Below are 27,017 nucleotides of genomic sequence, written 5' to 3'. Positions count from 1 at the left end.
CTTCGGCTCGGAGAGTCTCTGAGTTATCAGCTCTACATTGTGATTCTCCTTATTTGATTTTTCATTCGGATAAGGTAGTTCTGCGTACAAAACCTGGGTTCTTACCTAAGGTAGTCACTAACAGGAATATCAATCAAGAGATCGTTGTTCCTTCCTTGTGTCCGAATCCTTCTTCAAAGAAGGAACGTCTTCTGCACAATCTGGATGTAGTTCGTGCCCTCAAGTTCTATTTGCAGGCAACTAAGGAATTTCGACAAACGTCTTCCCTGTTTGTCGTGTACTCTGGTCAGAGGAGAGGTCAAAAGGCTTCGGCTACTTCTCTCTCCTTCTGGCTTCGTAGCATAATTCGTTTAGCCTATGAGACTGCTGGACAGCAGCCTCCTGAAAGAATTACAGCTCATTCTACTAGAGCTGTGGCTTCCACTTGGGCCTTTAAGAATGAGGCCTCTGTTGAACAGATTTGCAAGGCTGCAACTTGGTCTTCGCTCCATACTTTTTCCAAATTTTACAAATTTGACACTTTTGCTTCTTCGGAGGCTATTTTTGGGAGAAAGGTTCTTCAGGCAGTGGTTGCTTCTGTATAATGAGCCTGCCTAGCCCTCCCGTCATCCGTGTACTTTTGCTTTGGTATTGGTATCCCAGAAGTAATGATGACCCGTGGACTGATCACACATAACAGAAGAAAACATAATTTATGCTTACCTGATAAATTCCTTTCTTCTGTTGTGTGATCAGTCCACGGCCCGCCCTGTTTTTTTAAGGCAGGCAAATATTTTCTAAATTATACTACAGTCACCTCTTCACCCTTGGTTTCTCCTTTCTCGTTGGTCCTTGGTCGAATGACTGGGAGTGACGTAGAGGGGAGGAGCTATATGCAGCTCTGCTGGGTGAATCCTCTTGCATTTCCTGTTGGGGAGGAGTTATATCCCAGAAGTAATGATGACCCGTGGACTGATCACACAACAGAAGAAAGGAATTTATCAGGTAAGCATAAATTATGTTTTTTATATACACTATTTTGTTTTGTATTACATTTGCCACAATAGTGAGTATTGAGCTTGTAAGTTACTGAGAATCACTCATGAATTTGTATTTAGAAAAAGTGATTTTAAAATGTACTTAAAGAACATGATAAACTGTTTATAAGGAAATATGCCATTTCAGTTCCATTTTTATTTCTTGTATTCTGTTTACACAAAAGTGACATAGACGGATATTTCTGGCTTACAGAGCACTTTGTAAACTGAGCAACTTGCTTCACTTTGCAGATACTCCCAACCCCTGCATGAAGAGATCGCTCTACACAAATATCTTAAGCACCGCAACATTGTGCAGTATCTTGGTTCTGTTTCAGAGGATGGTTATATCAAAATTTTCATGGAACAAGTACCAGGAGGTTAGTCACATTTAATAATATATGAAGTTGTAATAGGCTATCATCTAGAGGGCCCCTTCTGATAAAGAGGACCATTGATTATAATACTACCATGCCATATATTCTCTATATCAATTAAAACATGCAATTAACAGCCAACCTGCTTTTCTCCAAGCCCAACATGGAATGTTTTGATGGTTTTGCCAGTAACTTACTTTTGTTTTAACAGGCAGTCTATCCGTTCTTTTGAGGTCAAAATGGGGCCCTATGAAGGAGCCTACAATAAAGTTTTACACAAAACAAATCTTGGAAGGCTTGAAATATCTTCATGAGAACCAGATTGTACATAGAGATATTAAGGTAGGAATCCATTTTATTTTAATAATTATATGCATCACCAGACTTTTGAACGGAAGAATTATGACACTGTAAAATCACTGGTGTAAGTAACATGTATCTTGGTCTCAAGATGATTATTTTTAATTAGAGGGTACTTTAAAAATCTATTAATTAGCAAAAAAATCTACTTTTGTTTAAAAACATATTGCTTTACGATGTAAATGTCATTGATTGTGCTTACATCAGAGCCACATACATAGATATACTCAGAACCATCTAACTTTTCTCAGAGAGAACAGTTATGAGAATGGAAAAGGAAAAGATGTCTCTTCCGAGAATTAGTTTTTCAGATGAATGCATAAGTCATTAACCTGGGCTATCATTGTATTGCAGATCAGGATTTCAGCATATTTGTCACTAAATTGCGCAATTGTGCTGAACATAAACAGCTTGGTGTGACGTGTCACTAGCCGTCAGGGATTCTTGCCTGAAGTAGGGGATTTTCTCCTCCATGTGACCTAGGGGGCAAGGACCCATCTTTTTGAATAAGGGGCCACTTGTTTCAGTAGAACAACAGGGACCTTTTCTATGGAGGGAAATTATCTAGCCCTGTTCCTCTCAGTTTTACTTAGAGGGGAGTGGGACTCCTCGTTTTAAATATCAGGATTTTACATTTTTAGTTTGATACATTTTTTAGGTTGAAATAATAAGTACATAATCAGTTAAGATCGGTGCATTTTTCAATACAATTTCTAAAAAATAATAATGTTAACTTATCCATTCGGCAACAATTTTTGTCCATAATTAATTTAACATTTAGTGTTAGTGTAAGAATTGGGAACTTTGAATGTTATAGTCAGATTGTAATTCCCTATTTGAAAGTAAAACTGTAGAAACTTGCAAATTGCAGACTGATAGATGGACTTCTATTGTCTCTTTCACATAGTGGGATATGATGTATAATTTTTGTGAAACCTATTTCGTCCTTGTAGGGGGATAATGTCCTGGTGAATACTTACAGTGGAGTGGTGAAAATTTCAGATTTTGGCACCTCAAAGCGACTAGCTGGTGTTAATCCGTGCACAGAAACATTTACAGGTGAGACAGCACATTGTTATCCCAACTGTTCAAGGCCATGAAATAGCTGATCACAAATAGAGGTGCAGTGTAAACAAAGATGTCTTCACCCACAAGTCTGGAGATAGTGTTAGGCTTATGGCTTAATTAAGGACTATAGCTTGATTTAGGGTTATGATTAGCCATTTAGATGCCCTCTGGCAACCAAATGGTTAATGTGAACATGTCTACCTCATGATGACAATGTTGCCTGCACTGTGGTAACCTTGAAGTGTCCATCTTGTGGCCATGTCAGTAATGTGGCTACAAGAGTATGGAAGCAAAAATACAAAGTTACCACCGCTCTTATTAATTAAAACACTTTATTCCAAATTGTTAAAAATGTTATGGGCAGCAGACACTGTTACCATAAGTAGCGAGAGGAGCATAGCAGACAGGCTTACGCGTTTCGGCGGGATGCCGCAGTCATAGCCATACAAGAGTATGATCATAATGTGCTGAAGCAATATTACTAATAATAAAAAGAAGAAGAGAAGAGGCGCCAAATGGTGTGTATCGTTTGAACTACAGAAGGCCAAGCCCCCCAATGAATTTTACTTACTAGATTTCCAGCACTTGAGAAGTGCCACATATGCCTTCTGAACTATTTGCAGCCGTCCAGCTAGCTGTATTTGGCCAGTGTTGCTTCAGTATTAGGCTGTGCAAGACAAAATCACAAAAGTGCCACAATAGTGTGTATCAGTGAGAACACTAACGAGTGTGCAAATATTGAAATATACTCACAAGATGTGGGGCACTTGAGAAGTGCCACAAAGACCTCCTGGACACTTATCAGCTGTCCAGATCACTGTGTTCACAGGTTATCCTCTGGGCTAAAACGTTAGGTTCACAATGGCGGAAAAGTACCTTGGGATTCACCCCAGCAACAGCTGCACAGGAAGCTGTGCAGCTGTTGCTGGGGTGAATCCCAAGGTACTTTTTGGAGGTGAATCCCAAGGTACTTTTTGGAGCCATTGTGAACCTAACGTTTTAGCCCAGAGGATAACCTGTGAACACAGTGATCTGGACAGCTGATAAGTGTCCAGGAGGTTTTTGTGGCACTTCTCAAGTGCCCCACATCTTGTGAGTATATTTCAATATTTGCGCACTCGTTAGTGTTCTCACTGATACACACTATTGTGGCACTTTTGTGATTTTGTCTTGCACAGCCTAATACTGAAGCAACACTGGCCAAATACAGCTAGCTGGACGGCTGCAAATAGTTCAGAAGGCATATGTGGCACTTCTCAAGTGCTGGAAATCTTGTAAGTAAAATTCATTGGGGGGCTTGGCCTTCTGTAGTTCAAACGATACACACCATTTGGCGCCTCTTTTCTTCTTTTTAACAGAACCTGCGACTGCCAACATCGATCTGGAATGAGTTTGCTGCCTGGAGATCTGTGAAATATCTCCTAGAGTGTGGACTATCTTTGTTAAAACAAATATATGTAGATGGTCATATCAATTATCATTTTATATTATTATTATATATAGATTGTCACGACACATACATACAATACATTGTCTTGATAGAATCATAGTATTTTTGGAAATATCACACAGACACTTTTAAGTTGCAGTGCATATCACTTCAACACCAGTAATATTTCTGTAGCAAATTTAGAGGGCGCATCTGATTTTTATTTATAATTTTATAACTAATAATAACCATTGTCTTTATGATTACAATGCTATTTGATTTCTTTTAAGTCTCTTTCACGGTGTTCTACAATTGTGTTTATTTAAAGTGATTTTAAAGGTACATGCAGTTGTGTAGAATTTACAGCAAAAGAAAGCAAACACGTATTGTAAAGCTTAATTAGATATTTTATGGAATATTACATTTTGTGTCAGATTACCAGTAGGTGGAACTACCAGCTTTTGTTATCCTATTTATCACCATTAGAGCAGCTTGCCGCCTTTAACAAAGTGTGTCATGGAGGTTGGTGAATTATGGGGTTAATTTAAATTAAGGAGCTGTACTGTGTACCAGGTGAGACACTAATGTCCTATTTATTTTTTACTCATGTTTTTTATATATATAAGGTGTTATTTAGTAACGAGTTCATGAGTAGGATTCAGCCAAATAAGGCCTAGTTTCCATTGAGGTGGTAAATCATGGAAACCGGTGATAAAAACATTTATCTCCATTAAAGTATATGGAGATTATTTATGTTACCACCAGTATTCAAACTTTACCACCTTAACGGAAACTAGGCCAAAGTCTCTTGTTACCTACCAGATACATTTGTAGCAACTCCATTGACAATGGTACATTTTTCTTCACCCTATAGAGGTTCAGAAGTGGAAGTTTAACAGTTTTATTTCACTTTAAAGGGATATGAAACCCAATTTTTTTTCTTTCATGATTCAGATAGAGCATGCAGTTTTAAGCAACTTTCTAATTCACTCCTATTATCATTTTTTTGTTCTCTTGGTATCTTTATTTGATAAACCAGGAATGTAAGCATAGGAGCCGGCCCATTTTTGGTTCAGCACCCTGTGTAGTGTTTTCTGATTGGTGACTAAATTTGAAAATTTGAACTTATGCTCTATAAAAAAATAATAATCTTATGTCTAGAGACCCCTAATAAAGATTATTTCCTAGTAGACAAGACCCTATTTTAAAAACATATATCAATATATTTTAAATGTGGCTACCCTTGATAACAATTTACTAAGGTGATCATGGTAATAGCAGTGTTCACCTGGCCATTTTCAATATTATTTATTAAAATCTTAACAGAAATACTTTTTTTTTTGTATTTGCTGCAGCTATCTCACATGCCATGAAATATAAATATAATAATGGCATATTGTGAATCTGCTGGGTCTGCTTAAAAAAACAATATATAATTTGTGTAGGTCAGTCACTGAAATTTGATTACAATAGTGTTTAAATGTAGGTAGCAAAAAAAGCTCAAAATTGGCTCAACACTGGGGTGTTAAAGGGACATTATACACTCCTTATTTCTTTGCATAAATGTTTTGTAGATTATCTATTTATATAGCCCATAAAGTTTTTTTTGTTTTTTTTAAATGTATAGTTTTGCTTATTTTTTAAATAACATTGCTCTGATTTTCAGACTCCTAACCAAGCCCCAAAGTTTTATGAGAATACGGTCAGCTACCTTCTCCAGTTTGTTCATGTTTGTGTAAAGGGTCTTTTCATATGCAAAAGAAGGGGGAGGGTCTTTCTTGCCACTTGCAGTGGGCTTTCCAGCTACCTTTTTAACAGAGCTAAACTGAGAGCTTCTAAGTAAGTTTTTAAACAGTTTTATACTGGATTTTTATATCAGTATCTGTGCATCTTATTCTTTATAACAGTGTCTATTACATGCAGTTATATGAAAATGAGTGTATACTGTCCCTTTAAAAGGGCTTAGCCGCGAAGGGATTACTGTACCTTTGGATTACAGGAAAGGGGGAAACAAGTAGCGCTGCAAAATCTGTTGATGCTGTGCAAATAACTGATAATAATAATAATAATAATAATAATGAATGTATATTGCAAATCAGTACAGATTTTATTTTAAAAGGTGTTTACTGTCCCTTTAAGCAGACCACTATCACTTGTTCCTCAGAGACTTGTGCTTTTTTTGATTTGTTTCATTTTTACACCTGGCCACAATGTATTTAATTCTTTCTCTTTTACCAAGTGTGCAATCAATCACCATGTCACACTACAATGTACTTTTGGGTGGCAGCAGTGGAATGTGTTGGCTTTTCCCAACAAACCGCTTGGTGCTATGTGTTTTTAAACCTTAATCGTATTAGTAACAGCTTTTAATTAGTAGTTTCTTGACCAATATTATGCCAATTTAGGAAATGTTAAAGAAAATCATGTTCTTGTTTAAGCTTACTAAGGAAGCAACATGCTGCATTCTGTTCACTCGCAGTTTAAATATAGCTCATGTATTGTTCACAGTCGAGAGGCCCGCTGTTTTAAATTAAACTACCTTATGAGCTATATAATCCATTTGTGGCAGAAATTACCAGCATCTAAGCGTTTGCCAATGAGTATCTTTAAAGGGACATGAAACCCAAACATTCTTCTTTCATGATTCAGATAGAGGATACGATTCTAAACAACTTTCCAATTTACTTCTATTATCTAATTTGCTTCATTCTCTTTGTATCCTTTATTAAAGAAGCAAAACACTACTGGGAGCTAGCTGATTGCATTGGATGAGCCAATAACATGAGGAATAAATGTGCAGCCCCGAATTAACAGCTCCCAAACCTACCTAAGTATCCTTTTCAACAAAGGATACCAAGAGAACAAAACATATTAGATAATAGAATAAGTAAATTGGAAAGTTGTATAAAATCATGTGCTCTCTCTGGATCATAAAAGAAAAAATGTGGGTTTCATGTGCCCTTAAGTAATATTTTTAAAGGGCCATTATAGTACAAAAATGAATTAGAGCATGCAATTTTAGCACTAGCAACCATGCAATGCTATATACTTAACCTCCCACAAAAGGTTTAAACACATAGTTAAATAATGCTCAGGAGCTGCATATAACTGCTAACTGCCTATTGGCTCAGTTTTCTGTGACTCCCAAGCAACACTTTTGACGGGGGTTAAGCACATACAATTGCAGGGTCACTATTGCTAAAATTGCATGCTCTATCCGATTAGAGCATGTAACTTTTGCATTATAATGACCCTTTAACTCACATTCTATTTTTGTTCACTCTTTCTTTCTTATTTGTGGCTCACTTCTCTGTTTTACTTTTATTTTTAGGAACTTTACAGTACATGGCCCCCGAGATCATTGATAAAGGCCCTCGGGGATATGGGGCTCCTGCTGATATCTGGTCTCTTGGTTGCACAATTATTGAGATGGCGACTGGCAGGCCTCCCTTCCATGAGCTGGGTGAGCCCCAAGCTGCAATGTTCAAAGTAAGATTGGAGGATTTTTTTATTATTTGATTATTCAGCAATGTGTTAAATTGTCATGGAAGTCAAAATGAAACTTTCATGATTCAGTATGAGTGTGCAGTTTTGTGGGGTTGTTTTGTTATGTTTTTTTGTTTTGTTTTTTAAACTTTCCAATTTTAAATCTGCTATCAAACTTATTTTGGTTTTCATAGTTGAAACTTGTCCTTCTATGAGAGCATGCTGAGGTAGTCTCAGGAGAGTGCATGTGATGAGCACTATATGGTAGCAATGATATACGAGCTACCTGTAGAGGGAGATTTAGCTGCAGCAGGCAGAGCTAAGTGAGAGCGGGGAAGCTGTCCATTTGCTTATTACTACTAGATTATTAGATATCCATAGAGCTTTACTATAGTCTGGCTGAAGATACTACACTCTAAAGCTACCTTTACTGGTTGTTTGTATACCATTCCCGCTTGAATTTGCCACATAGTGCTCAATACATGTGTGTGCTTCTGAGCCTATTTCAGTATTACACGTGGAAAGAAGCCAAGTTTCAACCATGGGAGACCAAGAGGAAGGGTTACATTTGATATTGGAAGTAAATTATACACTCTGAATCGTGTGAATCATGTTGGGTTTATTTTGATTTCCATATCTCTTTAATAATAATTGTCTAAACAGCAAAGCTTTTTAGAGTAATGGAGGAGACGGTAACTTGTGGGGCAACTTATTTGCTATGTTTACATTCTTGTCTATAAATGTGTCCTCAATATATGGTCATTGGAAGAAAAAAAAACACTTAATTTCTTTGCTTAGTACATGTTGATTTGAGGTGCCCATATATAATGCTACATCTTCTGGTACATAACATTAAAAGCACCATTGCCGCATTTATGTTGTTCTTAGTTGTCATTCATCTAAACAAAAATAGGGAGGAATCCAGTGAGCTGTTCATTAAAGTGATAGCAACTTTACATGTTTAAAAATCAGGTCCGGAGTCTAAGCTATATTTTAGATGGACTTTAACTGATCACTTCTAATTAAGATGCTCTGTAACTTGCAAGAGCGCTGATCGGAGAACTGTTGGCTCACAAAAAAAAGAGTTTTGAAGTGGGTGGCCAGAACGCTGGGTATTAGAATAGCACAACTAGAATAAAAAGTAAGTTACAGTTCATCTTAATTAGAAGTGATCAATTAAAGTCCATGTAAAATGTTGCTTAGATTCCAGACCTGATTTTAAAACGTGAAGTTTATCATCACTTTAACAATCAAATATGGCAATTGGTGTATTATCATACAAGAATAGCTACCAATGTTTGTTTGTTTTATAGACATTTTTATGTGACCAGACCTTTAATTCCTCTTGTAGACAACAACAGGAAGAGTAACAAAGGTGTTATGATTCCACATTCAAATCAAAATGTTATCCATATATTGAAAAGTGCACTTTAAAATATTGCAGGTTGGGATGTTTAAAATCCATCCTGAAATACCAGAGTCACTGTCGGTGGAAGCCAGAGCTTTCATATTGCTGTGCTTTGAACCAGATCCTGTTAAGAGGGCAACAGCAGCTGATCTACTCAGAGACTTCTTCTTAAAGCAAGTAGTCAAGGGCAAGAAGAACAAAATTGCCTTTAAACCCTCAGGTAAGTGACCAATAATCTTGTTAAAATAGCATTTGCTATTCAGCAGCACACAGTGTCCGCTTGTGATCTGACTTAGCCCTGAATCCAACAGTGTCAGCTTGTGATCTGACAACCCAGAATCCAACAGTGTCAGTTTGTGATCTGACTTATCCCAGAGTCCAAGTGTTAGCTTGTGATCTGGCTTAACCCAGAATCCAACTGGGTCAGCTTGTTATCTGACTCAACCCAGAATCCAACAGTGTTAGCTTGTGATCTGACTTAACTCAGAATCCAACAGTGTCAGCTTGTGATCTGACTTAACCCAGAATCCAACAGTGTCAGTTTGTGATCTGACATCCCAGAATCCAACAGTGTTAGCTTGTGATCTGGCTTAACCCAGAATCCAACAGGGTCAGCTTGTGATCTGACTCAACCCAGAATCCAATACTACACTTCACCACACCATGTGGTCAGAGGAAATCATAGGTGACACCACTAGAATGTACCAGAATCTCTTTTATAAGGGCCTTTTAGCCTCAAATAGTTGTAAATACAATTTGTTTATTTTATCCTTAAATAGTTGTAAGTACCATGTATTTATTTTATCCTCAAAAAGTTGTAAGTACAATTTGTTTTTTTTAAAAAATGATAATAATTTAAATCAGAAATCAGCAGGCAGAATCCATCAAAGGGTTATTCATGTGACCTTTAAGTATTCAAAAGGACTAAACATTTATCTTAAGAAATGTCAAAAAGGACACATTGTTCTTTTAACCCTTATATTAAACTGACAATGAAAATGATTATGTCCACTGTGTATGGGAGACTGATTGTCTTGAGGTAAAAATGGAAGCTTAACTCAAAAGCTAATGGCACTACACAAATTATCGTTCAGAAGAGTCCCCTTTAATAACAAATGCAATCATCTGTGTTATAACTCTGTGCAGTGGTGCTGTTTAGCTAATGTAATGGCAAAATAATCAGTGCCCAGACTGAATACAGATAGAGCTTTAAAGCACTCAGTCTCCCTTAAGGCCAAAATAACATGACTAAAAAAAAAGGGACTACTTATCCTTTATTATGTGCAAGATAAAAAAATGGATGTGAATTAAAAACACAAGGAGAATATGCTAAATTACTACTGCAAAATGTGAAAAGATGGCTGATTAACTCCACTCTATAAATAACCTAGGGTGTCAAAATAAATCCATAGTTAAATAGTCTAAGAGAAATTATAGACCTAGGGAGTCCCATACACAATAAATCAAAATATTAATGTGCAGCTGTAACACGAGCCTGAAGTCCTTATGAATAACCAACCATTCCAACTTGCTGGTTAGTGAATTTATTATTGCTACACACAGTGGCTTTGCACATGTTATACATATATAGTCAGAGTTGTCTAACAATTGTAAGGATAATATTGACTTCCTGATTTATATCATTTAACTGCAAGCAATTTGTAAAATAAATATATAGCTTTTATAATACTATCTGAGATTAACCTCCGTGTCAATTAGAGCGGTACACGGGCAAAGAATTTGGTTTGGCTGAATCTTTCAGACCAAATATTTAGAAAAGTTTCCGATTATTCGGCTGCTATGCTATTCGGTATTTGTTTCGTTTTAAACGAAACAAATACTGAATATTCGTTGAACATTTGCATTTGTTTTCGTTAAACGAATGTTAATGTTTCTTTGCTACAGGTGAAAACGTTCATCTGTGCTACAGGATCTTTTGCCTTTAGCGCCCTGGGACCAGTCGTGCTAAGCCTCTTGACGCCCCTGGAATCTGCATTGAAAGCTTATTTAAAGGAAATTAATGAATACTGAAGAATTTCATCAGTATTTTTATTAATTTTCTTTAAATCTTGTGGTACATTTATTTGAATATTTGTTCCATGAAAACAAAATGAATAGCCATATTTCGTTAACGAATTTGCATTATTAAACTCCCAATTAAACTTTTGGAATGAAATCCTTAATGTCCATTAATAAATATAAACAGGAAGCCACTGATAGTTAAATTAACAAATGCGGCCAAAATTAACATCCACTTGCAAATTTAAAAACTATTTGCTGTTCTGGACAGCGCCTGTTGGAAGGGACAGTACATGCCCATCACTGCATTATAGTGAAGAGGAATGAAGTAAAGTATTTTTAGCCACCGTAAAAAAATCTATTGCATGGATAACTCCTTAATGTGCCACAAACAACCTGGGAGGTAAGTCCCACTGTTTATTCTAGTTTTGTTCCAGTTTCCCTATGAAAAACCTTGGCCATTCCAAATGAAACCACAGAGTTTGCAAGATCTCTGCCCAGTGACCACTAATGTAACACTACAAGATCACACATGTGAGAAAAATAAAATCTGAGGGAAGGGGCAGGATTTAGTAAACACAGGATAAACATTTGCATTGTTTAAGCATAAATAAAATATGCAGAATGGTTTTGTTATAAAAGTTATACATTATTTTTCCAGTGGAAGTGATGAGACAAAGTTCCTCCAAAATCTATTAAATCTCAGTAACCCATAAAATCATTATTTTCGAACTTCTCACACACACTTGGGAATATGATGTAGGACAAAATATGAATGAGAAGCATAAAGCATCTGCCCCATCAACTCTTCCTGCAGTGTATCAAGCTAATCTGCTCCCATTTGATTGATAAGTGCTGGAGGGAATAAGGATGTGTAAATATTGGTCATATCTCCTTATCCAGGCACTCTGGCTATGAGAATATGACCAACAAATAACTACAAATTAGACCATTGATATGTGTGCAGTTTGAAATCTCTGTTGCCTGTTAGAAGAGACATAGAAGAGAGACGGCCTACACTATAGAAAATAAAACTTCAGGATGAGAGAGGGATGAGTGGGTCCCTACACTATAGAAAATAGTGCTCTTAAACTACAGTGATCACTTGGAGATGGGTCCCTACACTACAGAAAATGATTGATTGCTTGGAGGGAGCGATGGGGAGGGGGGAGGATTCCTACACTAAAGAAAAAGAAAGAATAAATAAAATTTTAAAAAACTTGCCCTAAACTGCATACTGGCACTCTGAATGCCAGTACCTATGATAGCCTTGACCAGTGAGGGAGATGGGGGACAGGGAGGTGGAAAGATAATCCTTATACTACAGCAAACATATATACTGTCAGTATATTTATAAGAATTTCAGTAGTGCTCTCCAAATAATATGTCAGTCTATGGCAGGGTTATAATACAATATATTTAATAATTATCCTTTAAAGATAAACACTCAATCAATATGCATCTACTATAAACCATAAAATTAATATAAATACCTGAATTCTTTTTATTAGTTAATATCTATGAACACATTTTAATATATCTGTAGGAACCAGAATATGAAACAATATTATACACGCTTAAAAACTATTAAGATATGCTATACTGCTTAAAAAGCTCATAAAAGTTTACCTTTAAAACTAGCCTTATTTACAATAGCCTTTCATTCAATTAACACAATGAGATTTCAAGTAATATACGCAGCTATTTACCCATGCTTTATTCTAACACAATCCTAATTTAAAACATCAGAAATTGCACAGATAAATTACAGATAAATAAATACAAATTTGACACTATACAGGGCTATGGATACCAGTTTTAAAATACAATTTATTTCTTTAAGTCTGCTACAAACAGCAACAATGAATGTTTGCTTTAAATGTTTTGCATACAAAAGGCAAGCTAAGAGCTATTCAAGACTATGAAATACAGTTTAAAACACAAATTGCTCTCTTTAATCTATAAGTTGTAATTTAACTGTAGTGGCTATGCATATATCTTATTTTAAAACATCACACGTAATTTCAATACTTTACCAGATGATATTTAGCTTCAAAACTTGTCCCACCTCATATAAAGATAAGTGTAATAGCAATTGATCAGAGAAAGTATGGCCCACTTTGCTTATAGTTTGACTGTATCCCACGCAACAGTTTTCAGTTAGTTTAGCAAAGAAAAATCACAGCCAGTTTTCTTTTTTCTCCTCTCCTGCCTACCACTTATATTGTTTAATCATTGGTGAGAAATATGGGCGGCCCTTCGGAACCTTCTTGTTATTGGCCCTTACGGAGCTGAGCATGGTCACCATTGAAACGCATCTTTTAACAGTTAAGTCCCTTGACTGTCATACTGGATTCTGGCCATCGGGGGCAGCAGACAACACAACACAGCAATACTGTACATTTAATCATTTCTAACAGTTATCCCATACAATGATTATTTTAAACAATACTATAACATTGTATTAATAAATTACGATATTAATTGTAGATGGGGTAGTATCATATCATTTTTCTGATTATTTTAATATGAAACATCAAATTCTTTTTAATATTATTTTACATTAAAAGAATTATACTGCTAATTCAAATATCTCCCTATCTAATGGTTATTTAACATACTTTAAATTATTGCATTCATGAATTTCTCTTGTTAGCATTTATATTTCAGTTAGCATAACAGGAAATTTACAATTTGATATCAAACAACAATATTTTATAGTCATATCACAACAAAGTGACTTGCATATATCCATCTCACTATATTTCCAGAGATGTTTTTATCATCTTTTAGCTCCATCTGGAAAAACAGAAAAACATGTTATATACACTTCATATTTTTAATAAATCCTGAATGCATAAATCTTGTCTATGCAGATCTGAAATTATATGTCTGAAAAAAAATAAAAAATACAGAGGTTATTATTTTGACACAGTTAAACATTTTAGACCAACTAAAATAGTCACCTATCAAGCTTAGCAATTACTCATGTAATATTAGAAAATTAGAAAATCTCCCAAATTTCTACATTCTGAAATAAGGGGAACAGCACACATGTAAAGGATAGTGCACGGTAGACCTCAGAGCGCTGCCAAGCCCTGAAACAATAGTACAAAAAGAAGGCAGGGTCTCCAGCACTTGAAACACTTTATTTCTTTCATGTAATTAGCAAGAGTCCATGAGCTAGTGACGTATGGGATATACATTCCTACCAGGAGGGGCAAAGTTTCCCAAACCTCAAAATGCCTATAAATACACCCCTCACCACACCCACAAATCAGTTTTACAAACTTTGCCTCCTATGGAGGTGGTGAAGTAAGTTTGTGCTAGATTCTACGTTGATATGCGCTCCGCAGCAGGTTGGAGCCCGGTTTTCCTCTCAGCGTGCAGTGAATGTCAGAGGGATGTGAAGAGAGTATTGCCTATTTGAATTCAATGATCTCCTTCTACGGGGTCTATTTCATAGGTTCTCTGTTATCGGTCGTAGAGATTCATCTCTTACCTCCCTTTTCAGATCGACGATATACTCTTATATATACCATTACCTCTGCTGATTCTCGTTTCAGTACTGGTTTGGCTTTCTACTTCATGTAGATGAGTGTCCTGGGGTAAGTATGTCTTATTTTTGTGACACTCTAAGCTATGGTTGGGCACTTTTATATAAAGTTCTAAATATATGTGTTTAAACATTTATTTGCCTTGATTCAGGATGTTCAACGTTCCTTATTTCAGACAGTTTCATATTTGGGATAATGCATATGAATAAATCAATTTTTTTCTTACCTTAAAATTAGACTTTTTTCCCTGTGGGCTGTTAGGCTCGCGGGGGCTGAAAATGCTTCATTTTATTGCGTCATTCTTGGCGCAGACTTTTTTGGCGCAAAAAATGTTTTTTTCTTTGTTTCCGGCGTCATACGTGTCACCGGAAGTTGCGTCATTTTTTGACGTTTTTTTGCGCCAAAAGTGTCGGCGTTACCGGATGTGGCGTCATTTTTGGCACCAAAAGCATTTAGGCGCCAAATAATGTGGGCGTCTTTTTTGGCGCTAAAAATTATGGGCGTCACTATTGTCTCCACATTATTTAAGTCTCATTGTTTATTGCTTCTGGTTGCTAGAAGCTTGTTCACTGGCATTTTTTCCCATTCCTGAAACTGTCATTTAAGGAATTTGATCAATTTTGCTTTATATGTTGTTTTTTCTATTACATATTGCAAGATGTCCCATATTGACCCTGAGTCAGAAGATACTTCTGGAAAATCGCTGCCTGGTGCTGGATCTACTAAAGTTAAGTGTATTTGCTGTAAACTTGTGGTATCTGTTCCTCCAGCTGTTGTTTGTAATGAATGTCATGACAAACTTGTTAATGCAGATAATATTTCCTTTAGTAATGTTACATTACCTGTTGTTGTTCCATCAACATCTAATGCTCAGAGTGTTCCTGTTAACATAAGAGATTTTGTTTCTAAATCCATTAAGAAGGCTATGTCTGTTATTCCTCCTTCTAGTAAACGTAAAAGGTCCTTTAAAACTTCTCATTTTTCAGATGAATTTTTAAATGAACATCATCATTCTGATTCTGATAATGATTCCTCTGGTTCAGAGGATTCTGTTTCAGAGGTTGATGCTGATACATCTTCATATTTGTTCAAAATGGAATTTATTCGTTCTTTACTTAAAGAGGTCTTAATTGCATTAGAAATAGAGGATTCTGGTCCTCTTGATACTAAATCTAAACGTTTAAATAAGGTTTTTAAATCTCCTGTAGTTATTCCAGAAGTTTTTCCTGTCCCTGATGCTATTTCTGAAGTAATCTCCAGGGAATGGAATAATTTGGGTAATTAATTTACTCCTTCTAAACGTTTTAAGCAATTATATCCTGTGCCATCTGACAGATTAGAGTTTTGGGACAAAATCCCTAAAGTTGATGGGGCTATCTCTACTCTTGCTAAACGCACTACTATTCCTACGGCAGATAGTACTTCCTTTAAAGATCTTTTAGATAGGAAAATTGAATCCTTTCTAAGAAAAGCTTACTTATGTTCAGGTAATCTTAGACCTGCTATATCTTTAGCGGATGTTGCTGCAGCTTCAACTTTTTGGTTAGAAGCTTTAGCGCAACAAGTAACAGATCATAATTCTCATAGCATTGTTAATCTTCTTCAACATGCTAATAATTTTATTTGTGATGCCATCTTTGATATCATTAGGGTTGATGTCAGGTATATGTCTCTAGCTATTTTAGCTAGAAGAGCTTTATGGCTTAAAACTTGGAATGCTGATATGTCTTCTAAGTCAACTTTGCTTTCCCTTTCTTTCCAGGGTAATAAATTATTTGGTTCACAGTTGGATTCTATTATCTCAACTGTTACTGGAGGAAAAGGAACTTTTTTACCACAGGATAAAAAATCTAAAGGTAAATTTAGGTCTAATAATCGTTTTCGTTCCTTTCGTCACAATAAGGAACAAAAGCCTGATCCTTCACCATCAGGAGCGGTATCAGTTTGGAAACCATCTCCAGTCTGGAATAAATCCAAGCCTTTTAGAAAACCAAAGCCAGCTCCCAAGTCCACATGAAGGTGCGGCCCTCGTTCCAGCCCAGCTGGTAGGGGGCAGATTACGATTTTTCAAAGAAATTTGGATCAATTCAATTCACAATCTTTGGATTCAGAACATTGTTTCAGAAGGGTACAGAATTGGCTTCAAGATAAGGCCTCCTGCAAGAAGATTTTTTCTTTCCCGTGTCCCAGTAAATCCAGCGAAGGCTCAAGTGTTTCAGATCTAGAGTTGGCTGGAGTAATTTTACCAGTTCCAGTTCTGGAACAGGGGCTGGGGTTTTACTCAAATCTCTTCATTGTACCAAAGAAGGAGAATTCCTTCAGACCAGTTCTGGATTTAAAAATATTGAATCGTTATGTAAGGATACCAACATTCAAAATGGTAACTATAAGGACTATCCTGCCTTTTGTTCAGCAAGGGCATTATATGTCCACAATAGATTTACAGGATGCATATCTGTATTTCCTTATTTGGACGATATCTTGGTACTTGCTCAGTCTTCACTTTTAGCAGAATCTCATACGAATCAACTTGTATCGTTTCTTCGAGAACATGGTTGGAGGATCAATTTACCAAAGAGTTCGTTGATTCCTCAGACAAGGGTAACCTTTTTAGGTTTCCAGATAGATTCAGTGTCCATGACTCTGTCGCTGACAGAAAAAAGACATCTGAAATTGGTTTCAGCTTGTCGAAACCTTCAGTCTCAATCATTCCCTTCGGTAGCCTTATGCATGGAAATTCTAGGTCTTATGACTGCTGCATCGGACGCGATCCCCTTTGCTCGTTTTCACATGCGACCTCTTCAACTTTGTATGCTGAACCAGTGGTGCAGGGATTACACAAAGATATCTCAATTGATATCTTTAAAACCGATTGTACGACACTCTCTGACGTGGTGGACAGATCACCATCGTTTAGTTCAGGGGGCTTCTTTTGTTCTTCCGACCTGGACTGTGATTTCAACAGATGCAAGTCTGACAGGTTGGGGAGCTGTTTGGGGGTCTCTGACAGCACAAGGGGTTTGGGAATCTCAGGAGGTGAGATTACCAATCAATATTTTGGAACTCCGTGCAATTTTCAGAGCTCTTCAGTCATGGCCTCTTCTAAAGACAGAATCGTTCATTTGTTTTCAGACAGACAATGTCACAACTGTGGCATATATCAATCATCAAGGAGGGACTCACAGTCCTCTGGCTATGAAAGAAGTATCTCGTATACTGGTATGGGCGGAATCCAGCTCCTGTCTAATTTCTGCGGTTCATATCCCAGGTATAGACAATTGGGAAGCGGATTATCTCAGTCGCCAAACGTTACATCCGGGCGAATGGTCTCTTCACCCAGAGGTTTTTCTTCAGATTGTTCAAATGTGGGGACTTCCAGAAATAGATCTGATGGCTTCTCATCTAAACAAGAAACTTCCCAGGTATCTGTCCAGATCCAGGGATCCTCAGGCGGAAGCAGTGGATGCATTGTCACTTCCTTGGAAGTATCATCCTGCCTATATCTTTCCGCCTCTAGTTCTTCTTCCAAGAGTAATTTCCAAGATTCTGAAGGAATGCTCGTTTGTTCTGCTGGTGGCTCCAGCATGGCCTCACAGGTTTTGGTATGCGGATCTTGTCTGGATGGCCTCTTGCCAACCTTGGACTCTTCCATTAAGACCAGACCTTCTGTCGCAAGGTCCTTTTTTCCATCAGGATCTCAAATCCTTAAATTTGAAGGTATGGAGATTGAACGCTTGATTCTTAGTCAAAGAGGTTTCTCTGACTCTGTGATTAATACTATGTTACAGGCTCGTAAATCTGTATCTAGGAAGATATATTATCGAGTCTGGAAGACTTACATTTCTTGGTGTCTTTCTCATCATTTTTCCTGGCATTCTTTTAGAATTCCGAGAATTTTACAGTTTCTTCAGGATGGTTTGGATAAAGGTTTGTCTGCAAGTTCCTTGAAAGGACAAATCTCTGCTCTTTCTGTTCTTTTTCACAGAAAGATTGCTAATCTTCCTGATATTCATTGTTTTGTACAAGCTTTGGTTTGTATAAAGCCTGTTATTAAGTCAATTTCTCCTCCTTGGAGTTTGAATTTGGTTCTGGGGGCTCTTCAAGCTCCTCCTTTTGAACCTATGCATTCACTGGACATTAAACTACTTTCTTGGAAAGTTTTGTTTCTTTTGGCCATCTCTTCTGCTAGAAGAGTTTCTGAATTATCTGCTCTTTCTTGTGAGTCTCCTTTTCTGATTTTTCATCAGGATAAGGCGGTGTTGCTTACTTCTTTTAAATTTTTACCTAAGGTTGTGAATTCTAACAACATTAGTAGAGAAATTGTGGTTCCTTCATTGTGTCCTAATCCTAAGAATTCTAAGGAAAGATCGTTGCATTCTTTGGATGTAGTTAGAGCTTTGAAATATTATGTTGAAGCTACTAAGAATTTCCGAAAGACTTCTAGTCTATTTGTTATCTTTTCCGGTTCTAGGAAAGGTCAGAAGGCCTCTGCCATTTCTTTGGCATCTTGGTTGAAATCTTTAATTCATCATGCTTATGTTGAGTCGGGTACAACTCCGCCTCAAAGGATTACAGCTCATTCTACTAGGTCAGTCTCTACTTCCTGGGCGTTTAGGAATGAAGCTTCGGTTGATCAGATTTGCAAAGCAGCAACTTGGTCTTCTTTGCATACTTTTACTAAATTCTACCATTTTGATGTATTTTCTTCTTCTAAAGCAGTTTTTGGTAGAAAAGTACTTCAGGCAGCTGTTTCAGTTTGATTCTTCTGCTTATAATTTCAGTTTTTTTCATTATAAGATTTAAACTTTATTTTGGGTGTGGATTATTTTCAGCGGAATTGGCTGTCTTTATTTTATCCCTCCCTCTCTAGTGACTCTTGCGTGGAAGATCCACATCTTGGGTATTCATTATCCCATACATCACTAGCTCATGGACTCTTGCTAATTACATGAAAGAAAACATAATTTATGTAAGAACTTACCTGATAAATTCATTTCTTTCATATTAGCAAGAGTCCATGAGGCCCACCCTTTTTTGTGGTGGTTATGATTTTTTTTGTATAAAGCACAATTATTCCAATTCCTTATTTTTTATGCTTTCGCACTTTTGTCTTATCACCCCACTTCTTGGCTATGCGTTAAACTGATTTGTGGGTGTGGTGAGGGGTGTATTTATAGGCATTTTGAGGTTTGGGAAACTTTGCCCCTCCTGGTAGGAATGTATATCCCATACGTCACTATCTCATGGACTCTTGCTAATATGAAAGAAATTAATTTATCAGGTAAGTTCTTACATAAATTATGTTTTTGCACAGACAGCGACGTTTCGGGGTCACAGCCCCTTATTCATGCTTGGTTATTCATGCATGAATAAGGGGCTGTGACCCCAAAACATCGCTGTCTGTGCAAAATAAAGTGTTTCAAGTGCTGGAGACCCTGCCTTCTTTTTGTAAATTTCTACATTCAATACATTCTGAGGCATACATTCAAATATGTTTATTTGCTGTATTTTCAGTAAATTTCAGTTACACTATAACATATGTCTTTGCTGGCCAAGTTTTCATTGCCCCACTTACATAGCATGGGGTCAATTTGCATTTGAAATGTACATGGTTACTTTCTCACAAAATATCTCACCTAGGTCAGACTTCTAGACAACGTTTGTGAGGGGTAGGAGATTTTATCACATATTTCCAGGTAGTGACCACATGGCCTTTTGAAATGGCTGTTAAATTTAATTAAACCAAATGTCTTATTGTTCTCACTTGGATGCCCTTTTAACTTTTGCATCCTGAATGGGGGAAGAACTGACATGAGTTAAGTCAATTTTTCTAAATGAATGAATCATTTGCTACTAACTAGCCAAATATATGATTAAAATATATATATTTATCAATCTTTGCATATATATTGACAATACTGTGTGTGTGTATATAATGCAGACCTCGAATAATGCAAAGAAAACAAGTTAAAATTAATTTTTAAACAACACAATACTAATGTTTTAACTAAGCAAGAGTTTAGAAATCAATATTTGGTGAAATAACCCTGATTTCCAATCACAGCTCAACTGTCTTGGTATGTTCTCCACCGGTCTTTCACATTGCTGTTGGGTGAGTTTGTCACTCCTGGCGCAAAAATTCAAGCAGATTGGCTTTGTTTGATGGCTTGTGACCATCCATCTTCCTCTTGATCACATTCCAGAAGTTTTCAAAGGGGGTCAGGTCTGGAGATTGTGCTGGACATCACAGGGTCTTGATCTGGTGGTCCTCCATTACAGCAACCCTAGTGTTAAAATTACATACTCTAACAAATTAGAGCATGTTATTTTAACACTATAATAAAGTAAAGTATACCAAAGTCTGCATTTTTACCGCAGACAAATTGGAATCCACATGGATGCATTTCAGTTTTGAATAGAAGCATTTTTCGTAATATACATGAATTGGCGAAAATGCTTCTAATAAAAGCTATAGCAGTTTCAAATGTGTATTTAAGTATGCTCTGTGCACCAGCATTTTAAACACAGCACTTGCTCAGAGAGTCTAAGGTGACATACAACCCACCCTGGCCCTCTAAGCAGCTGCAGTATTTAACCCCTTAACAACCAGCGCTGTACCCTGTACGATGCTGCAGGGAGGAGGGGAAGCAGGGAGAGGGGTTCCTATAGTGCAAAGTGGGGTAGTGGGTGGGAAAGTGATGGGGGAGGGGGGTATGGTAATGAGGGGGCAGCTACACTACAGAAAAAAGTTTTTTTTGTCAAATAAATTAAAATTATAGCAAACTGGGTACTGGCAGACAGCTGCCAGTACCTAAGATGGGGCCAATAAGTAGGGGGGGGGTCAGGGAGTTTAGAGAGCTGTTTGGGGGGGAATCAGGGAGGTTGGGGGTTAAGGGGGATCCTACACTGCAGAAAATATATTTAAAAAAAATATTTTATGAAAAAAAAATGCCTTATTTTCATACTGGCAGACTTTATTCCAGTTCTTAAGATGGGGGTGACAATTGGGGGTGGAGGGAGGGAAGAGAGCTGTTTGAAAGGGATCAATTAGGGATCGGGGGTGGGAAGTATCAGGTTGGAGGATAATCTCTACACTAAAGCTAAAATTAACCTTACAAACTACCTGCTGGGAATAATAAAAGTGTGGTGCGCAGCTGCAATTAGCAGCCTTTTAATTACCAAAAAGCAATGGCAAATCCATATATGTCTGCTATTTCTGCACAAAGGGGATCCAAGAGAAGCTTTTACAAACATTTGTGCCATGATTGCATAAGCTGTTTGTAAATAATTATAGTGAGAAACCTAAAGTTTGTGAATAAGTTAACAATTTTTTTAATTTGATTTCATTTGCGGAGAAATTGTGGCATGAAATATACCAAAATGGGCCTAGATCAATACTTTGAGTTGTCTACTAAAAAATATATATATAGTTTTGATAGGTAAATATAAAAAAGGCTCAATTTCTGTTTAAATGTAGTGGTGGCAAAAATGCTAAAAAATGCTCTAGTCTTTTGGGGAAGTTTTAGTTTGAAATGCCCAGTCCTTAAGGGGTTAAAATGTAGGCTCACTGAGAATATCTAGCTTTGCTTCACATGCATGTGCAGAAAAAAAGGTTAATACTAAAACTTTTACTAGAAGCATTTTTGCTTATACAGGTATACGCCGCTCATACAGCGGGTTAGGGACCGGAGCCCCGCTGTAAAGTGAAAACCGCCTTAAAGTGAAACAAGGCAGTTTTAGCTTTCTTTTCACTTGCCAGTGTGTTTAAAAACTTAAAAACATGTTTAAACTAACTTATATTAGGTGTACAATAGTGCTAAGTTTAGTTTAACACTCACACAGCACAGTATTCAATAAATACTGTACCTGTAAAATAGTGACAATCACTGTAGTACAATTTGCCAGAGTATAGCACTGAGACACAGATTGCACTGTAATGCTGTAAACGGAGTGAACTAAGCATAATAAAATGTTGCCAGTCACTTTTCTTGCAATCTCACAAAGATTACAGCACTGTTTTAAAATCCTTGGAGGTTGAACTTCAGCTCCACAAAGCGCTGTATTAGCGAAGCGCTGTAAAGTGAAGCGCTGTAAAGTGAGGTATACCTGTACATGTATATTGCAAATATGTTTCTTTTTAAAGATGTAATTTATCTATGTTCATTTAAATTTTGACCAGAATGTCCCCAGGATTGAGACAACCACAAGTATTTTGCTAAATAAAATAAACATAATATATTACAATCTCAGTGTTTAATGTCCCTTTAATGATTACCCAGAAATCGAAATATTAAGGATCCCCCCTGATTAATTAATGGTAATAGGTTGTGCATTTAATGTACAACTAAATGTAATTAAAATACAGTACATTCCTTGTGTTAGTGTTTTGTGCCTGGAAGATTTTAGCTTTTAGTTTTACTAAATCCAAAATAATTAAATACCTGAGATTACTGAACAGTTTCCAACACACTACCTTTTTCCTACACCAAACAAGCAGATGTTCAGCAGTGCATTATAACTGTTGTATGATTACAGCTAAAACATGGTATATACTGTGCTGAATGTTATACTTTTACTGTGGTTACATTATTTAAAAGGACATCAAACACCCTGAGATTTTAATTTCCTAATTCTCAGAGCTGGGAATGCACACTGCAGACTTCTCAAAGCAATGGCCATCCGGCGGGGGGGAGGGCACTTGCTCCCCCCCCCCCCCCTGGAATTTGCAAGTACACAGCAATTGCCTCCTGTTGCCACTATAGATGATATTAATAGGACCAGTAGTGGTGCAGGTACCTCATTGCAGCTGTACAGGTTGTGGCACAGCTGCTTTACTTAAATTTCCAGTGCTGTTCCAGCACAGTCTGATCATTCCCTCATTCTGACGTTCCTGTGCAAGACTCACAAAAACCGGAGTGGATGTTTGTATGAGTCATCACTTGCTAGGCTAACATTCTCTAGCTGGTGCTCAGGTGCAAAACCGGTGTGGCAGCCAGCTAATGCTCAGAATGAAGTTCAGCCCCTGGAGTTGTGCTGTAGAAAATAGAGATCAACAACTGGCATGTAAGTGTCAATGTTCCTCTATTTGTGTTAAAATGGGTTTTATATGTAAGCAAGAGTGTGCGTTTGTTCCTGTGTGTGTGTTTGTGTGTGCGAGCAAGAGTGTGAGTTTGTTCCTGTGTGTGTGTGTGAGGAAGAGTGTGAGTTTGTTCCTGTGTGTGTGTGAGGAAGAGTGTGTTTGTTCCTGTGTGTGTGAGCAAGAATGTGAGTGTGTTCCTGTGTGTGTGTAAGGAAGAGTGTGGGTTTGATCCTGTGTGTGTGTGTGAGGAAGAGGGTGTGTTTGTTCCTGTGTGTGTGAGCAAGAGTGTGAGTTTGTTCCTGTGTGAGTTTGATCCTGTGTGTGTGAGCAAGAGTGTGTTTATTCCTGTGTATGTGTGAGCAAGAGTGTGAGTTTGATCCTGTGTGTGTGTGAGCAAGAGTGTGAGTTTGTTCCTGTGTGTATGTATGGCCCTCACAGCGACAGACAACCCAAACTCAAGGGCCCCCGAGCAACAAACCCCATATCCAGGCATAAGGCCCCCACCCTGGGGCAAGGGCCCCACTAAACCCACAATAACCACTTAGTTACTGATAGGGCAACTTTCAGCCCCAGCTTAAGCAGCACAACAGGAGCCATGGAGATGCCATTTGTGGGCCACCCTAAATGCTGGGCCCTCAGTTCAGGTCCTATTTTCCCGGCTGCTCAGTCCGCCCCTGTGTGTTCCTGTGTGTGAGCAAGAGTGTGAGTTTTTTCCCGTGTGTGTGTGAGGAAGAGTGTGAGTTTGTTCCTGTGTGTATGTATGAGCAACAGTGTGAATGTGTTCCTATGTGTGTGTGAGCAAGTGTGAGTTTGATCCTGTGTGTGTGTGTAAGCAAGAGTGTGAGTTTGTTCCTTTGTGTGTATATATGAGCAAGAGAGTGAATGTGTTCCTATGTCTGTGTGTGTGTGAGCAAGAGTATGAGTTTGTTCCTGTGTGTGTGAGCAAAATTGTCACTTTGTGTGTTTGTCTAAGAGTGACAGTTTGTTCCTGTGTGTGTGAGCAAGAGTGTGAATTTGTTCCTGTGTGAGTGTGAGCAAGACTGTGAGCTTGCTTGTGTGCGTGTATGAGCAAGAGTATTTGTTTGTGTATGTGTATGTGTGTGTGTTTCTGTGTGTGTATGAGCAAGAGAGTGAGTTTGTTCCTATGTATGTGAGCAAGGGTATGAGTTTGTTCCTGTGTGTGAGCAAAATTGTAACTTTGTTCCCGTTTGTGTATTTGTGTTTGTCTAAGAGTGACAGTTTGTTCCTGTGTGTGTGTGTTGCAATTACAAATGTTTAGGCATTCTCATGTTTATTTCTTTTGTTTATATTGGTATGGCATACTCCATGCAAAACTCCAAAAATGGACTGGATATAATTATTGGCACCTTCTCAAAATTGTAAGAAATAATTGCATTCCAAGTTTGTAATGCTCCTATAATTTGCAATTAAATTTACCTGTATCGATTTAACATGTGCTGACAATATAGAAATCACACTGGCAACCAGTTAAAATGGTGAAAAATGTACACATCCTTTCTGTTGTGTGTCTCTGTGTGCTATACTGAGCATGGAGAAGAGAAAGAGCAGCAAAGAATTGTCTGAGGATTTGAGAACAAAAATTGTGGAAAAGCATGGACAATCTCAAGGTTAGAAGTCCATCTCCCAGAGATCTTAATGTCCCTGTGTCTTCTGTGTGTAACATTGTCAAGAAGTTCACAGCCCATGGCACTGAAGCTAATCTCAATGGACCTGGCCGAAAGAGAAAAATTGATCAAAGATTGCAACAAAGGATTGTTTGAATGGTGGATAAAGAACCTCAATCAACTTCCAGACAAAATCAAGCTGACCTTCAAGCGCAGGATACATATGTGTTAGCTCGCACTATACTTCGCCATCTGAATGAAAAGGGATGCTATGGTAGGAGACCTAGGAGGACCCCACTGCTGACACAGTAACATAAAAAACCAAGATTGGAGTTTGCCAAAACTTATCTGAGGAAGCCAAAATCCTTTTGGGAGAATGTGCTGTGGACAGATGAAAAAAAAAATATCAGCTTTTTGGTAAAGCCCATGAAATCTGAAGATTACCCAGTGTCAGAAAGTTGGGTCTCTGTCAGAAGTCATGGGTCTTACAGCAGGACAATGACCCAAAGCACATGTCAAAAAGCACCCAGACATGGTTTAAGACAAAGTGCTGGAGAGTACTGAACTGGCCAGCAATGAATCCAGATCTTAATCCAATAGAGTACCTGTGGAGAGATCTCAAAACAGCAGTTGGGAAAAGGAACCCTTCCAATCTGAGAGACCTGGAGCAGTTGGCGAAAGAAGAGTGGTCCAAAATTCCAGTAGAGAGTTGTAAGAAATCCATTGATTGTTACTGGAAACAATTGATTTCAGTTATTTTTTCCAAAGGGTGTGCTACCAAATATTAAATTGAGGGTGCCAATAATTGTGTCCAGTCCATTTTTGGAGTTTTGCGTGGAATGTGTCAGATTTGGCTTTTTTCCCCCCACTTTTTTTGTGTCATACCAATACAAACAAAAGAAATAAATATGAGAATGTCTAAGCATTTGTAATTGCAATAGTTTTATGGGCAAAGTGGTGTGTGTGTGTGTGTGTGTAAATGTTTTCTCATTATATTGAAGCCCCAAAAATGTATATTTGGGCTGTTTTCTAAATTTTCTAATCATAGAAAAAATGTTTTAATCATTTTTAAAAAAAGTTAGAAAAGTTTTTGCGGATGCCCATGCTCAAGACTAACCCTGATAAATATCCTTCCCTAATTGACTTTAACAGATAACAACTACAGAACAATACATTTTATGCTAACTTTATGATCATGGCTAGCTTTGTTTTCTGCAGACTTGCAGCATAGACTGGTTCCTTCAAATAAGGCAAGTGGTATAGTTTGGTTATTGAGAAACAATTGCAGTAAACAATATTTTGTTATAAGAATGTTTAAACTTTGTGGCACAGAGACTTTTTCTTATATAGCAACTACTGTATGTTTATCTTATCTCCCTTGATTGTGGCCAATTAGGGCTATCTATACATTTTTGTATTGCTCCAAGCAATTACTGAATATAATGTAGCAGATATAGGCAATTCTCAGCATTTGCCGCATACTTAAGCTACTATATATATTTATATATATATATATATATATATATATATATTTGTTGTTTGTTTTACAGCAGAAGCAAGCAACATAAACAATGAATGTATAGAATATTGTTT

At 37.3% G+C, this 27,017-nt stretch overlaps 1 protein-coding gene across 3 annotated transcripts in view; it reads left to right on the top strand.

Annotated features, from left to right (window-relative positions):
- The window catches only part of MAP3K15 (mitogen-activated protein kinase kinase kinase 15), a 551,607-nt gene that overhangs the window by 413,530 nt on the left and 111,060 nt on the right, over positions 1-27,017 (top strand). For all 3 annotated transcript variants that reach the window (XM_053706395.1, XM_053706394.1, XM_053706393.1), the window contains 5 exons: positions 1,269-1,396; positions 1,605-1,735; positions 2,707-2,812; positions 7,582-7,739; positions 9,181-9,364. In XM_053706395.1, coding sequence (XP_053562370.1) covers positions 1,269-1,396; positions 1,605-1,735; positions 2,707-2,812; positions 7,582-7,739; positions 9,181-9,364 — 707 coding nt within the window. The remainder of the gene's footprint in view (positions 1-1,268; positions 1,397-1,604; positions 1,736-2,706; positions 2,813-7,581; positions 7,740-9,180; positions 9,365-27,017) is intronic.

The sequence above is a fragment of the Bombina bombina genome, chromosome 3, assembly GCF_027579735.1.
Source record: "Bombina bombina isolate aBomBom1 chromosome 3, aBomBom1.pri, whole genome shotgun sequence".
Lineage (NCBI taxonomy): Eukaryota > Metazoa > Chordata > Amphibia > Anura > Bombinatoridae > Bombina > Bombina bombina.
The sequence above is the reverse complement of the archived record's forward strand: the minus strand, read 5'-3'. Positions and strand labels throughout refer to the sequence as shown.